Source organism: Poromitra crassiceps (genome assembly GCF_964638095.1).
Source record: "Poromitra crassiceps genome assembly, chromosome: 2".
NCBI lineage: Eukaryota > Metazoa > Chordata > Actinopteri > Beryciformes > Melamphaidae > Poromitra > Poromitra crassiceps.
This window is the reverse complement of record NC_139624.1, coordinates 63,878,606-63,893,695: the sequence shown is the minus strand read 5'-3', so window position 1 is coordinate 63,893,695 and position 15,090 is coordinate 63,878,606. Positions and strand designations below refer to the sequence as shown.

Here is a 15,090-nt window from a genome sequence, read left to right as displayed (position 1 = left end):
GTGTCAGTGAGTCCTCATCTCCTCACCACCTAGATATTATGTTACCCTGACTGACTAGTCTCACTGTGTCAGTGAGTCCTCATCCTTTCTTACCATTTCACATTATATTCCACACATCATTTCCCCCTTCCTGCAGGTGACAGCTGTGTAGCTCCCGCTCAGTGTCCATGTGAATGGGAGGGCTCCATGTTTCCACCTGGAACCAGCATCACTCAACACTGCCAGAACTGGTCAGCAAGCTCAATTTACAGTACATTACAGTACATTACAGTAAAGTACATTACAGTAAAGTACATTACACTGTTGGTTCAAAAATGATCAAGGCCATGTGCTTATCAATACAAGTATGGATAACACCAAATAAGTAATGAAAGTGAAGGGAGTGAATGCAGTGTACTGTGTGTGTCTGTGGTTGTAATTGCATGTATGCATGTGGGGTCTTGTACTTGACCTGAAAGGATCTGTTAAGTATAGCCCAATTACAAAATATCCACCCATGAGTTAGGGTAAGGTGAAATCTTACTGTTTAGGTGTACCCATTTAGTGGCTAGGATTAAAATGAACGTTAGAGAATGAGTGTAGGTCAATGGGATGCCTCACCACAAGTATAGTAATCCAACCTTGTACGAGTGAGTGTGTGTGTGTGTGTGTGTGTGTGTGTGTGTGTGTGTGTGTGTGTGTGTGTGTGTGTGTGTAACGGCGTTGTGTTTGATGGTAATTGCAGCAACCCATGTTAAGGGCTTGCCCAGGGGTGGATTCGAACTGCCAACCTTCGATTGGTGGACACGCTAACCACTGCACCAAGAGAGCTAGCTCCCTTGGCGGAGCTGATTAACGTGCCTTTTTTATACTGGGGGAGTGAGTTTAACCAACTTACTCGCTACCACTCGGGACTCACGAGGACTCACATTCATTCGGTTACACATGTATGGTCTTACATGTCTAAACGTAGAACAAGCCAGCACACGAGATGTCCTTTCTTTTATCGTTTTTTGTTTACCTCAGTCCAGGGTGGGTACAGCACAAACAAGTTTCGGCACTAGGCCTTCATCAGTGGCCTAGTGCCGAAACTTGTTTGTGCTGTACCCACCCTGGACTGAGGTAAATAAAAAACGATAAAAGAAAGGACATCTCGTGTGCTGGCTTGTTCTACGTTTTGACATTGTGCTTGTGCCTTGCACCGGACCCTTCTGTTTGACTCTCTGAGTGTGCTCGTTTTTCCACTTTTTTGAATGGTCTTACATGTCTATCTTTGTGAGGCCCAGAAATTCCTCTCCAGTAGAGTCTACACAGTAATTGCAAAATAGCCACTTGTGAATTAATTATAGTTGGTTCTTAGGGTTGGGTTTAGGAGTTACAGTAGGGTTATGAGTGAACATGATTGACTCTATTAAAATGTAGGTCAATGAATGCAGGTCAGTCACTGTACAGCAGGGATACTCAACTTGCTTTGCCCGGGGGCCACTTTCGTGAAATGATAGAAGGCCAGGGGCCAGTTAATAAACAAACAATAGACATTTTTCTGTAGCGGATTGTAGGTTTTTGGGGTGTCAGCCGGAGTTTTTTTTTTTTTTTGCAATTCCATCGCGGGCCGCAAGTTGAGTATCACTGCTGTACCTACAGTATATTTCTCCTCACTCTGTGTGTGTGTGTGTGTGTGTGTGTGTGTGTGTGTGTGTGTGTGTGTGTGTGTGTGTGCGCACGCGCACGTACGGCCGTGTGTGTGTGTCCAGTTCCTGTCAGGATGGTGTGTGGCGATGTGAGGGTGTGGCTTGCCCGCCTCCCTCCCCTGTCTGTCAGGAGTCAGAGTTCCGCTGTGCGGGGGGGCGTTGCGTCCCAGCCCAGTGGGTGTGCGACAACGAGGACGACTGTGGTGACGGTTCAGACGAGATCTGCCCATCCACCTGCTCTCCAGATCAGTTCCGCTGTACCAGCAGGCAAAGGTGATTTCACCTTCACTTTAGTACAAATTCTGATTGTGGAGATGCCGTAGGTACAGAATGCGAGAAGAAGAGCTATGGGTGAAGATTCTTACACTAATTAAATTAAATTAAATTAAATTAAATTAAATTAATGTAAAAGTCCTCAATTGTAAATAAAACATGAATTTAGTACTCACAGACATGAATTGAAGAAAATTATATTCTCAAGTGCTCTGTTTTATATTGCTAAATCCTTTGTCAATGACTTGATTGACTATCAGAACCATTTTTTGATTTTCTTTTTTAGATATTTGACTTGGCTTTCTTCTTTTCTTCTTTTTTTGAAAAGAAAAGATTTTTGAAAGTGTCACTCTTCAATGCTACAATACAATTCCTAAACTGATTAAAGTGAATTGACCCCTGACCCTGCAGTGGACCCTGTTTGAACCTGGCCCTGCGCTGTGATGGCCACCCAGACTGTGCTGACCAATCGGATGAGGAGTTCTGTGGGCCTCCCACCCCGATGCCTCTGTGCCCCCCGGGGGAGTTTCAGTGTGCCAATGGAAAGTGTTTGCCAGCCAACCGCGTATGTGATGGACGGCTGGACTGTGGCTTTGCTGATGGCTCCGATGAGCAAGGTACTCTTTCATCAAACTCTATCGAACAAGACACTCTATCAGCAAACCTTAAGGAACACGGTAGCCTACTCACCAGCAGGGTGCTCTATCATGAAATCATCTTACAGTTTGATGATGCTTAGTGTATTGTTGTACTTTTTCCAACTGTTTTTTCCAACTCCTGTTTTCTTCATCAGTATTGTCAACAGACTATGCTGTGTGTGGCTTACATGTGAACATACATAAAATGGTTGCTTTTCTGTGGACGGTCTACTTCTGTGGCCTCAGACTGCGGGGTGGTGTGTGATGAAGGCGAGTTCCTGTGTGCTGGAGGACGCTGCATTCTCTACCTCCACCGATGTGACGGACATGACGACTGTGGGGACCTTAGCGACGAGAGGGGGTGTGTATGAGTTGACTCTTGTTTTGGGGAAGTAAACAGTTCAGTCGGCTGGATTGTTTAGAAATACTATTCAACCCATGTCTGTTCAGGAGGAATAGATTGTTCTTTTTTCTCCCTGTACCCATCCAGTGAATGATGGATTTCCACCATGATGGAATCATGATCTAATCCTCTTTTTAATGGTCTCTAGATGTGTGTGTGCTCCAGGGGAGTTTCAGTGCCCCGGGGATCAGTGTGTCCCTGCGGACAGCGTGTGTAACGGACACAGAGACTGTCCCTCTGGAACAGATGAAGCTGTCTGTCCAAGTAAAGGTACAAATAATGATACACCATGTTGCATTATTCAAGCCCTACAAATATGAGGAAAAATTGCATCGTCTATCAACTACTTGTAAGTACAGTTTTGCAGTTTTGCAGTTTTTTTTGGTCACTTAAATTTTTATTGACAACAAATAATGATACATTTACAGACAAGGGGGGGAACAGAAATGAAAAAGAAAAAGAAAAAGCTTGGGATGAGTCTCTCTTACAGCCTTACAGGTTATTCAGTTTACATCTCCATTCCAGTATCATCTTTTGGTGTCTTGTACTGTACATGGTCCATTTTCCCCATTTACTCTCCAGTTGTTCCAATTGTAGCCTCAAGATGTGTGTCAGTTTTTCCATTAAAAATAATTCTTCCACAATTGTTAACCATTGATCTTTTGTTGATGATAAAGAGATGTTTTTAAACTTTGAGGCCACAAATGTATTATCATTGTTAGAAGATGTTCCATATTATATTATACTCTACTGTATGCATATTAGCTTGTCATGTAGTTTAATGTCCTCCTCTTTGTGGCAGTGACCTGTGCTCCTGGCCAGTTTGCCTGTAGTGATGGTACGTGTGTGACCATGACTAAGCTGTGTGATGGAACAAGAGACTGTCTGGACGGAGAGGACGAGAATAGGACCACTTGCTTCACTGTTACCATGGCAACGTCACCCGCACCCCACACCCCAACGCTGCCCACTTCAGGTAATAGCAGCAGTCATGATTTGGAGATTATAGACAACGCTCTTGTTGAACCTTGTCCAAAACCAACTGGGGAAGGATCCGTCCCACCGCCACAACTATTATTCTGTTTTGCACTGGTTTCTGAGCCACCACTTCAACTAAACCCCTCACTGATTTCCACTTTTTTTGATGGAATTCAAAGCAGTGAGTCGAACAGCCGATCCAGCCATTCATAGACTTGGCAGTCCTGCCATTCTAAGCGCTCGTTCACACCATACGCCAAAGCCACGCTAAAGCCACGGTGAAGCTACGCTGAAGCCACACAGTTTAATTTCGGTGTCCTTGTTAACAGCTGAGACCATTCACACCAGCCGCACGCCACGCTGAAGCTGCACTGAAGCGATCGTTCAGGATTCTGTTCTATTTTCGAAGGGTGAAGCTGCCAGGCATGAAGTCAATGCAAGTTGTGGCCGGGGGCAAGGCATGCCGAGCAAGGCGCTGAGGAAAAGAGAGTGCTTCTTGTGTGACCGGTTTAGCGTGACACTCAGCTTCAGCGTGGCTTTAGCGTGGCTTTGGCGTATGGTGTGAACAAAAGCTAACACTCTGTGTCTTGAATAGAGAAGAGTTAGGGGTCCACCTTAGTGCAGTGAAGTAGTTTCGTGGCAGAAAATTTGGCCCTCTCCTGTCCAGGAAAGGCTCCTCTTGTAGGTGACTGTGGCTGGTGTCCACTAATCGCTTTGGATGAAGGAGGTCGGGGGTTCGATCCCTGGCTCCTCCAGTCTGCATATCGAAGTGTCCAAAATACTGAAGCCCAAATTGCTCCTGGTGGTTGCGCCAGCACCCACCAGGTAGCTTTCCGCCATCATTGTGTGAATGTGTGTAAGGTAAGGTTAAGTTTATTTGATATGGACATCACAGAGTATTGGAGATGCAACATAGATATATGCACAAACAACCAGATACACAGTGTTAAGTGTTAAGTTAAGTGAATGGGTGAATGTAGGCATTGTAACGCCCTCTCTATCTATCGAGGTCACACAGCAGCCGAGCTGCGTATGTGAGCTGCAGGGCCAGCTCGGTGAGCTGCAGGGCAGCCCGCACAGCAGGCAAGCCTAGAAATGCCTAGTTTGATCAAATTGAACTTTTCCAAAATGTTGCCCCCAAACTTAGTACGTCCGTCCGTCCGTACAACCACCCGATGTTTGTCAACGTGATATCTGAGGAATGCCTTGACGGAATTTCATCAAATTTGCCTCAAACATCCACCTGGACCTCGGCGATGAACTGATTACATTTTGGTGGTCAAAGGTCAAAGTTCAACGTCACTGCGAGCTCACGAATGCCATTTCCAAGTTTGTTAATGCGATATCTGAGAAACACATTGACAGACACATGCGCAGTTGCTAGCCGCTTCTTTTCACCTGACAGCGGGGAGCTTCACCGGCAGGGTATAGCACGTGGGAGGATCACGCTATTCCCACCAGTTCCCTTCCACCCCGAACGGGTGCCCCGACCGACCCGACCGAGGAAGGACATGTGTCATACCCTTAATCTGGCTTCCCACCCACAGACACAGCCAATTGTGCCTGTATGGACGCCCAACCAAGGCGGAGGTAGCACGGGGGTACAAACCTGTGACCCCGTGTTGGTAGGCAGGGAATCTACCGCTACACTACCCGGACGCCCCCTCATTGTTTCTTTAAAACCCCCTTTCTCTCCAGCTTGTAGACCCTATGAGTTTGGCTGTGCCAGTGGAGGGCAGTGTGTGCCCCGGGCCTGGCGTTGTGATGGGGAGACAGACTGTATGGATGGTAGTGATGAGCAGCAGTGTCCTGCATCTCCCTGTGGCCCCGGCCAGGTGTCCTGCCTCAGTGGGGACCAGTGTGTGGACTACCAACAGCTCTGTGACGGGACCCAAGACTGCAGGGATGCCTCGGATGAGAGCATAGACAACTGTGGTATGTTGTTGTCTTCTTCAGTGCTGTTCATATGTGACACGGTCTGGTGATTGTACAAAGCAAGATAAAAGGTTGTTTAAAAGAAAATTCACTTCACTTTTCTTCTTTTGTGTCAATAAAAATTGTACATTACATGGAAGTGCAGTTATACATTTCGATGTGGTGTACATTGCAAATAATAATGAATTCCAAATGGCATACAGTACATTTAGGAAAAGAAAAGAAAAAGCAACAAGAAAATAACAACAAATAAACAAAGGGATAAGAAGGAAATCCCAGGACATATTATGAGTCTGTCAGCTTAATATAGTTCCAAAAACCAACCCAAGGTGCTGGTGGTGCCTCCTTCCTCCTTCCACTATTCACCTTATCCAGCATTAACTCGTATGAGGCTGTTTTTGTCATTGTATTGGCCCATTCACGTATTTCATATTCACGTATGCCCATTCAGGCATTTCTGGTGATTTCCAATATCTAAGTATTACTCCAGTGGCAGTAGTGGTTTAGCCTGGGTAAACCCATCCCCCACGTGACCTGCTCTCAGACCTGTTCTCAGTCACTATGCTACGCTAGTGACTGGGAACTGAGAGAGCAGGTCACGTGGGGGCTGGGTTTACCTAGGCTAGTAGTGGTTCCCACCATAATTGCAGAGAAGTTTGCATTTGATATTCATTGTATTTGTGTTCTTTCTGCTAATAGACACAGCCTTGGCGACGCTGGTAATACTACTCTGAGCCAGTTACCCAAACATTCCAAGACTTTACCCCTAAACAACTGGATTTTTTGGTATTCCCAAATACAATGCAATAGTGTACCAACCTCCCTTTGACACTTTCAGCACAGATTGTTTTCTAATATGCCCATTCTATAGAGTGTTAATGGTGTAAAATAGAAACGGTGCATCAGCTTGTATTGGCTGAATTAATTTCCCTTTAGCCTCCCTTATATTATTACACAGTATTTCTAACCATTACTCCTTTGTCCAGATACACCCCCGATCCTTTTCCCATAGTGTTTTTAAGTTCAGAGCAGTCAGTCATAATAACAGTTTATGTCATCCTCATTTTTCTGAGAGCTTTTGTCTCAAGACTTGCTGGTGGAAAAGTAGTAATAATAATTGTCTCTTTCTATTAGGCTCTACTTGGATACCTCCCTGCCCAGGCAGCTTCCCTTGTGACAACCGCACCTGTGTCAACATGTCACAAGTGTGTGACGGCATCCCAGACTGTCCACGGGGTGACGATGAGCTGGTGTGTGGTGAGTTCTCACTCGAAAAGAAAGTAGACATTACATTAAGAAATGAAGCAAGGAAGGAAAGAAGCAGCAAACTGAGAGAAAGGGTAAAAGAGACGGGGAGGGAGCAAAGACGGAGGAGAAAGGCGGAGGAGGAAAGGAATAAGGAAGGAAGGAAGGAAAGGAGCTTTGAGGGGGGCTAAATAAAGTGTGGATCAAGTAAGTGCTTAAAGGTGATGGATATTTTGGTTGATTATATTTGTCTAATGTTGTCTTTTTGTTGCTGCAGATAAGACTGTCTCACCAGCCCCTCCAGGCAGTAGGAACACCACTGTCACCTGTCCTGAATTCACCTGCATGGATGGATCCTGTGTCCCCTTCCACATGGTAGGTGCTGGGGTTTGTCATGTCAGAATCAGAATCAGAATCAGAATCACTTTTATTGCCACAGTATGCAAGTTACAGTACATACGAGGAATTTGTCTTAGTGTCTGTATGCAGCGTAGCGGTTACATCAATATACAGGGTTAAGAAGTAGGAAGATAACTAACGGCAAGTGCAATCAAATCGAATCAAAATGAGTCAATATATACAATATGTACATGAGTGGTGAAGTGTTCTGTGGATGATAAATATGAATTTACGTTGGATTTACATGAGATTTACAGACTGAGTTAAATATACGTTAAATAGGCAGTGGATTTACATGAATAAGATAAGAGTTAGATAAGAGTTTACATTGAATGTACATGAAATTTACAGGCTAAGTTAAATAGACATTAATGTGCAGGGAATTTACATCAATTTACCAGTCCCAGTTAGACAGGCATTACATTAGATACAGTATGAGTTCCAGTTTTATGGGGGGGGGGAGTTCAGTTGAGTTTAGGAGGAGGTAGTGAGTTTGTGTGTGTGGGGGGGGTTGTTGTGATAAACAAGGAATAGATAATATCCACAATTAGCAAGTTAAAGTTCATATTTGTTTGTCTGTTAAATATGAAGATCTGAAGGTCTGGAAATGTGTGGAACAATTTCCAGATCTTGAAAAGTTTGTGATTTGGTCACAAAGTCTAGAAAAGTCTTATCTAATAAATATGAATTCACAATTTAAACATTTAAAACATTTACTCTATCACTACCTCCCTAGGTGTGTAACGGTGTGCCAAACTGCCCAGACTCCGCATTAGCACCACTAGGGGGCCCTACACTAGGGGGCCCTACAGATGAGCAGGGCTGCAGGAGCTGGGGCCCCTGGGGTCCCTGGAACCCCTGCAGCGCCTCCTGTGGGACGGGCTCCATGAGCCGGCAGAGATACTGCCCTCCAGGGGACCCACTGCGACACTGTCGCGGCCAGGACATCCAGAGGCAGCAGTGCTTCAACACCACCTGCCCTGGTAAGGATGCAGAGTAGACACAACTAAAGAGAACTGTGTGTCAGAATGGTTCCAAAGATTTTGTGTGACTCCCTGTGACAATGTTTCATTATTCTTGGTCAAACCACCTTAAATTGATTTATTTGTTATGATCATGTCCTGATGAGAAAATGGAAGTGTGTAATATTGGCACAGAATATCACAAGAGCACTGAAGCCCAGAAGTAGACGTATACAGCAGTAATAGTCTCATGTTTTTCCTATTTAGTATGAAAAATATTGATCAGATTGTCGAAAATGCTGTGTGTATGTTCTGAATCATTCTACAGTATCTGTCTGTTGTGACGAGCTCTTCCTGCAAGAGCCGAGATAGGGAACGAGATTAAAAAATAAAAATTCTGTGCAATCTTACAATCCAATTGTTTTTTTTGCTAATGTGATGACTCTCTCCTTCTACTCCCAGTGGACGGCCAGTGGCTGCCATGGGTGAGCTGGTCCAACTGTTCCAGTGGTTGTGGTGGTGTGGAGGTCAGACACAGAGGCTGCATCCCTCCTCGCTATGGAGGCAGAGACTGTTCCCAGCTCCCTGGAGAATCCAACCTCGCCATGGAAATCAGTAAGGGGTTTTCTGTAAAAAAAAAAAAAAAGTAAAAAAAGTGAAATTGAAGTTGAACTAAGATTAAACTAAGGTTAAACCAAAATAAATTAAACTGAACAAATGGTGTTATTGGCTGAAAAGTTGGGGAATTCGGTAAGGTCTGGTGTTTTTCAAATGAGACAGGGGCGGGTTGCTGCTGGGAACCCGATAGTGTAGTGCCAAATTGTGTGCAATTCGGACATAGTCATAGCGCCACTTACTGGCAACACAAAAAAGGTTTATCTCAAGAACCGTTCGTCCGATCAACTTCGAACATGGCGAGTGTGCTCAAATGGAGAGGAAGACTTATGACTTAAGACTTAAGACTTCCCAAAAAGCCATAAAAAATCCAGGTCCAGGCACTCGAGGAGGTTTGAAAAATATGAAAGGCCTTTAATTCAATGGGCTGGAATCATTCAAATACACCATGTGTCAGCTTCTTCAGGGTGTAGTGAGACACAGAGACAGAATAATTATGTAGCATTCACCACAGGTGTGACAGGTGAGAGAACATGCAACATTTTTGAGGGCCTCTAGGGGCATCACAAAATAAACAGGCTGCAGGAAATACAGAAAACAAGGTCCTCCCACTGGCTGCCAGAAGTCTAAAATGTAGCATTCAAGGGAACCAAATGCCACCATCAGTACAGATGCAATAAAGCAATAAAAATACAGTACATACAACGAGGAAACCACATGAGCATATCCAATGGGGTGTTTTTGAGGAAAAACCCTTGAAAATCAAAGGAGAGAAAACCAATGTCTATATGTTAAGACTAACGCATGGGACACACCAGAAACGTCTGGTGTGTCCCATGCGTCGCAGCGTGTCACGGAAGCATTGAGCAGGAGCCTGGCCATTCACACCAGAAGCGCTCTGTTTTGCTCTGTGATGGCTCTGCGCCGGTCACAACTTGTACTGACTTCATGCCTGGCTGCATGCGGCCACTCGCAGCTCGCCTCAAAAATAGACCAGACACAGAAACTCTCACTTCAGGATGGGAGACGGACGCAACGGATCCGGTGTGATCTGTCTCCCATTAACAAGGATGCCGAAATGAAACTGCTTCTGGTGTGTGTCCCCGCCATAAGACAATGACTATAAGTACGATGAGAGCTCAAAGTCCTCGTTGAGACCAGGGTAACTGGTGCCCTTGAGGGCATAGATCCAATATTCCTCTCTTTGTTTGAGGTGTTTGAGTGTGTACCCGCCCCTGGCCTCAGAGCTGATGACTTCAAATACCTGACACACTTAAGGATGTGTCACACTCCCATGTTGGGCTTCTATGTAGTGTTTGGCCATAGGGTAATTTAAGTTCCCAGTACGAATCGCATATCTATGTTTGGCCACTCTGTCCCAGTGTCCCTCAACCTCCTTTTGGTGAGGCCTACAGGAACAGCAACAGATACATTCAAGTCGGTACACAACATGAGTGGTATTGCAATTTATGAAACTGGTGTTAGGATATGTTTTGTTACTGAACATGTCTCTAAAAGTGTCAGTTTTCACCATATAGAGACAGTCGGCATGTGTGGGAACGCCAACAAAATGTTATACGGCTGGCGCACGAGTGGGGTAAAATCGCCCATATATCTCAATGGGTTGACTCACCAAAGGACGGTGCTGCGGCTCTACACTACAGGTTTGGGGATTCTAGAGCAGAACACAAGACTGTTCAGATGTGCGTTTACTGTGGTGGTCAAATCCCCGATCGTGTCTGCCTGGGCTGGGCTAGCAGCTAAATTCTAACTTTGCTGAATGGATAGAACAGGGGGAGATTTACCCCACCCTGACCAGCCAGGCTGAGCCAATTGCTACATCAGAAATTTCCAAATTGTGACATCATCAGTGACATCATCAGTGATGTCATAAATTCTACTCCGCTTTAAACCCTTGCCGGTTCGCTTGATGCAGCAGTTGCTTGTTGAACAATTATGATGGCAGGTTATCCATGGGAACTTTTAAGGGCAGCCTTCACCATACAGCTAGAGCAGCTCTATCAGGCTGTAGAGAGATATCCCACCCCTGACCCGTTGGACACACACACAGGAGGACTGGACTTGTATGGCCAGCAACCATGGAGACCAGCCGACCAGAGTATTGATCGTCCAGACCCAGAGAAGGAGAAGACAGGAACACTGGTCCGGCAGATTAAAGAGAAAGACGTACCACATCCTGATTTGCTCATAGCCCTCCTCAGTAAAGCTGTGGCCCAGTGTCCTCGTATGAAGATGCAGAGGGGAGAGAGAGAGGAGCTTAAGCTGTGGCTGTTGCTGGATCATTTTGAATGTAATAATACTTATAATACTTCAACTTGAATGTCATTGAAGTTTAATAATAAATGCTGCAAGATCCGGCACTTTGAGAACACGTTTGAAGTTTTCAGTAAGCCTGATTTATCACAGAGTGGAAGGATTTTCATCTTCCAGAAATAATTTGTAATTTTGTGTAGTTTTGGAAGCTGAAGCTGGCAGATAAATGGAACAAAAAAAATCTGAAAATGGTTTCAAAGCCGTTTGCTAGCGGCCGGCTAAATAAAATTCTAAATAAGTCTTTTGCTCGAGTGACATCACTGATGACATCATCGCTGACATCATCACCGATGACATCCCAATTGCTAGAGTGACATCACTGATGACATCATCACCGATGATTTCACATTTGCTCAAGTGACATCACTGATGACATCATCACTGATGACATCACTCACTGATGACATCATCACCATCACCACCGGAACTGAAACTTAACTAGCCCAGCCGCCCGCCCCTTCATGATAATTTTACCATTTTATGGTGAAGCGCGAATTCACTATTATGGCAGGCAGCACTGATTACATCACTGATCATGTCATCCGTCAACTGGCTGCTGTCCGCTGATGACGTCATTTGTCAAGCACTTTATGAAATGTACAAATAAACTCGCCTTGCTTAGAAAAACAAACCTGAGCAAGTATCCAATTGGCATTTCGGATACTTGCTCATGTTTGTTAGTCAGCTTCCTCCAGACAGAGCCAGATGTAGGTCGGCAGGCAGCAAGCGCAAATTCGCTATGCCAGGCAGCATGTGTGTTCCTGTGGCATCACTGATGATGTCATCTGTCATCTGGCTGCCGGCTACTGATGACGTCATTTTGTCCTCAGGGTTGTGAGTCAGTTACACCGGGGACACACAGGAGGTGGAAGCGGCGCGCATGCGCCGCAAATCGCATTTCCCGCACGAGCAGGCGCCTGGCTGTCCACACAAGGAGTGCATATCTCTCTCTGTCCCTCTCTCGCTCTGTTGTGCCGGATGACCACCTGAAACCCCACTTCAGATGGCAACGTCACTCCCACCTCTCTCAATTTCCCCCTCCCTCTCTTTCTGAATTGATGTGTGAATTAACTTAAACACCCACCTCGTATTGCCATCTCTTTTTCTCTCTCTCTCTTTGTGTGTGTGTTTGTGTGTGTGTGTGTGTGTGTGTGTGTGAGGGAGAGAGCGCGTCTGACAAATACATAATGTATATATATATTTCTGTGTATATATATATATATGCTATATATATATATATATATATATATATATATATACATGTACAGGACAAACAACACCATCATTAATCAGTCCTTTATTTTGAAATTTGTTTTATTTGACAATTGGCGAGATTCTCTATGCTTTGACTTCCTTCCTATGATCTGCTCTGTTCAGCTTGACAGATTCGCTCGCGGCTTGCGGAAAAAATAGAGCAGAGCGCGCGTGCTCCTGCTCCCTGCCCCACGGGGCGGCGAGGCTGCGTATACGAGCTGAAGGGCCAGCTCGGCGAGCTGCAGGGTGGGCGACTAGCGAGCCCATGCAGCGGGCGAGCCTAGAAATCAAGCGCGCGTAGCACGCGAGATGCCTAGTTCTTTTACATTCCCTCAAAGCATTTGGTGATACATTTGTTGATACTGTCAGTATGTTCTACAAAGATATTAATAGCTCTGTTATAATCAATTTTAATACATCTAACAGATTCCCAATTCATAGAGGGGTCAGGCAGAAAGGACAGAAATTTTCAATGTTTTGTAAGGAGTTAAGGATTTCCCTACTGTCAGACGATACCGCCATTCTTTAAAAGACAAGAAACAACTATCTATTGCCATTAGTTTAGTTAACCAATTCTTCAATGCTTCAGGTCTAAGATTGAATAGGTCCAATGTGAAATGGTCTCTACATGATTGTGATGAGTCTGTAATTGAAAATATCCTGGTAAAGGATTCTGTTAAATATAGACTTCTAAATGTCCCATTACATTACATTACATTACGTCATTTGGCAGACGCTTTTATCCAAAGCGACTTACAATAACACACTTTTTGTCAGCAATAGAGCAATCGACTATGGAGCACAGTCTATGACAACTACAAATCCTGAAGGAACAGTGGTACGAGTTTAGTTTAGGATTATTATTATTTCTTTTTTTTAATAGAAAGAGAGAGAAAGAAGTTAGATCAAGAAGGGCCCAGATGGAGCCTGAAAAGGTGAGTCTTTAGTCTTTTCCAAAAGATCGGCAGTGATTCAGCAGTCCTGACCGAAGGTGGAAGCTCGTTCCACCATTGGGGTGCCAGGGACAAGAAGAGTCGAGATCGGGATGAGCGACTTTTGAGCACCCGTAGCGAAGGAGGGGCGAGGCGCCCTGCACTGGTGGAGGAGCGAAGGGAGCGGTGAGAGGTTTGGAACCTGACCATAGATTGCAGGTACAGGGGAGCTGACTGGTGTACTGCCCTGTAGGCCAGTACCAGTGTCTTGAATTTGATGCGAGCTGAGATGGGAAGCCAGTGGAGGTCCCGGAAGAGGGGAGTGACATGAGAGAATTTGGGTTGGTTGAATACCAGACGGGCTGCAGCGTTCTGAATGAGCTGAAGCGGTCGGATGTCGGTGGCAGGTAGGCCAGCCAGGAGCACGTTGCAGTAGTCCAGGCGAGGGATGATAAGTGACTGGACCAGGAGTTGAGTCGCTTCTCTTGTGAGGAAGGGACGGATCTTGCGGATGTTGTAGAGGGAGAACCTACAGGAGCGTGCTTTCGCAGCTATGTTGGCTGAGCAAGACAGCTGGTTGTCGAGGATCACCCCAAGGTTCTTAGCTGTTTGGGAGGGAAGTACAGTCGTGTTGTCGATGGAGATGGAGAGATCTGCGAGAGGACAGTCTTTCCCCGGGAGGAAGAGTAGCTCTGTCTTACCAAGGTTGAGCTTGAGGTGGTGGGCAGACATCCAGTCGCCAATGTCCTTGAGACATGCAGAGATGCGAGCCTCGATTTGGGTGTCGGAGGGGGGGAAGGAAAGGAAAAGTTGGGTGTCATCAGCATAGCAGTGATAAGAGAAGCCATGAGAAGGGATCACATAGGCAAGAGATCTGATATAGAGAAGGAAAAGTAGGGGGCCCAGGACTGAGCCCTGGGGGACACCAGTGGTAAGAGGGCAGGATCTAGAGACGGACCCTCTCCATAAGACCTGGTACGAGCGGTTCGAGAAATAGCAAGCAAACCAGGAGAGTGCAGAACCTGCAGAACCATACATACTGTACAAAAAAAAGACTACATCTATTTATAATATTTGACTTCAAAAGGATTTGTCTATCCTAGGTACTTTACCTTTTTTGTCTGTCAAAGAGAGGGCCTATCTCATTTTGTATATCCTTCTCTATCTTTATTTGTAAATGATTCAACAGCCACAGTAATAAATAGATTTTTTTTTAATGTTATTTGGAAGAATACATCACACAAACTCAGTGATGTCACTCGATCATTTTGAGGGTTGCTCAGGGTTGTCAGCTTTTGAGGGTTGTTAGTCAGCTTCCTTTCTTCCTTCATTCAGACATAGCCAGATGTAGGCGGGCAGTCAGCTGCCTGGCAAAACAAATGACCTTGGCCTACTTGTTACCCAAAACACCAGTCCTTGTCACATTTATTTAAAACGGGACTAAACCCCAAA

At 45.2% G+C, this 15,090-nt stretch overlaps 1 protein-coding gene across 1 annotated transcript in view; it reads left to right on the top strand.

Moving 5' to 3' along the window:
- Positions 1–15,090, top strand: part of sspo (SCO-spondin) — a gene marked incomplete at both ends in the record, with an annotated part of 269,200 nt that overhangs the window by 40,009 nt on the left and 214,101 nt on the right. The window contains 11 exons of the mRNA XM_083632012.1: positions 137–230; positions 1,734–1,943; positions 2,355–2,560; positions 2,828–2,942; positions 3,133–3,254; positions 3,787–3,960; positions 5,661–5,897; positions 7,032–7,154; positions 7,420–7,517; positions 8,278–8,524; positions 8,966–9,118. Coding sequence (XP_083488138.1) covers positions 137–230; positions 1,734–1,943; positions 2,355–2,560; positions 2,828–2,942; positions 3,133–3,254; positions 3,787–3,960; positions 5,661–5,897; positions 7,032–7,154; positions 7,420–7,517; positions 8,278–8,524; positions 8,966–9,118 — 1,779 coding nt within the window. The remainder of the gene's footprint in view (positions 1–136; positions 231–1,733; positions 1,944–2,354; positions 2,561–2,827; positions 2,943–3,132; positions 3,255–3,786; positions 3,961–5,660; positions 5,898–7,031; positions 7,155–7,419; positions 7,518–8,277; positions 8,525–8,965; positions 9,119–15,090) is intronic.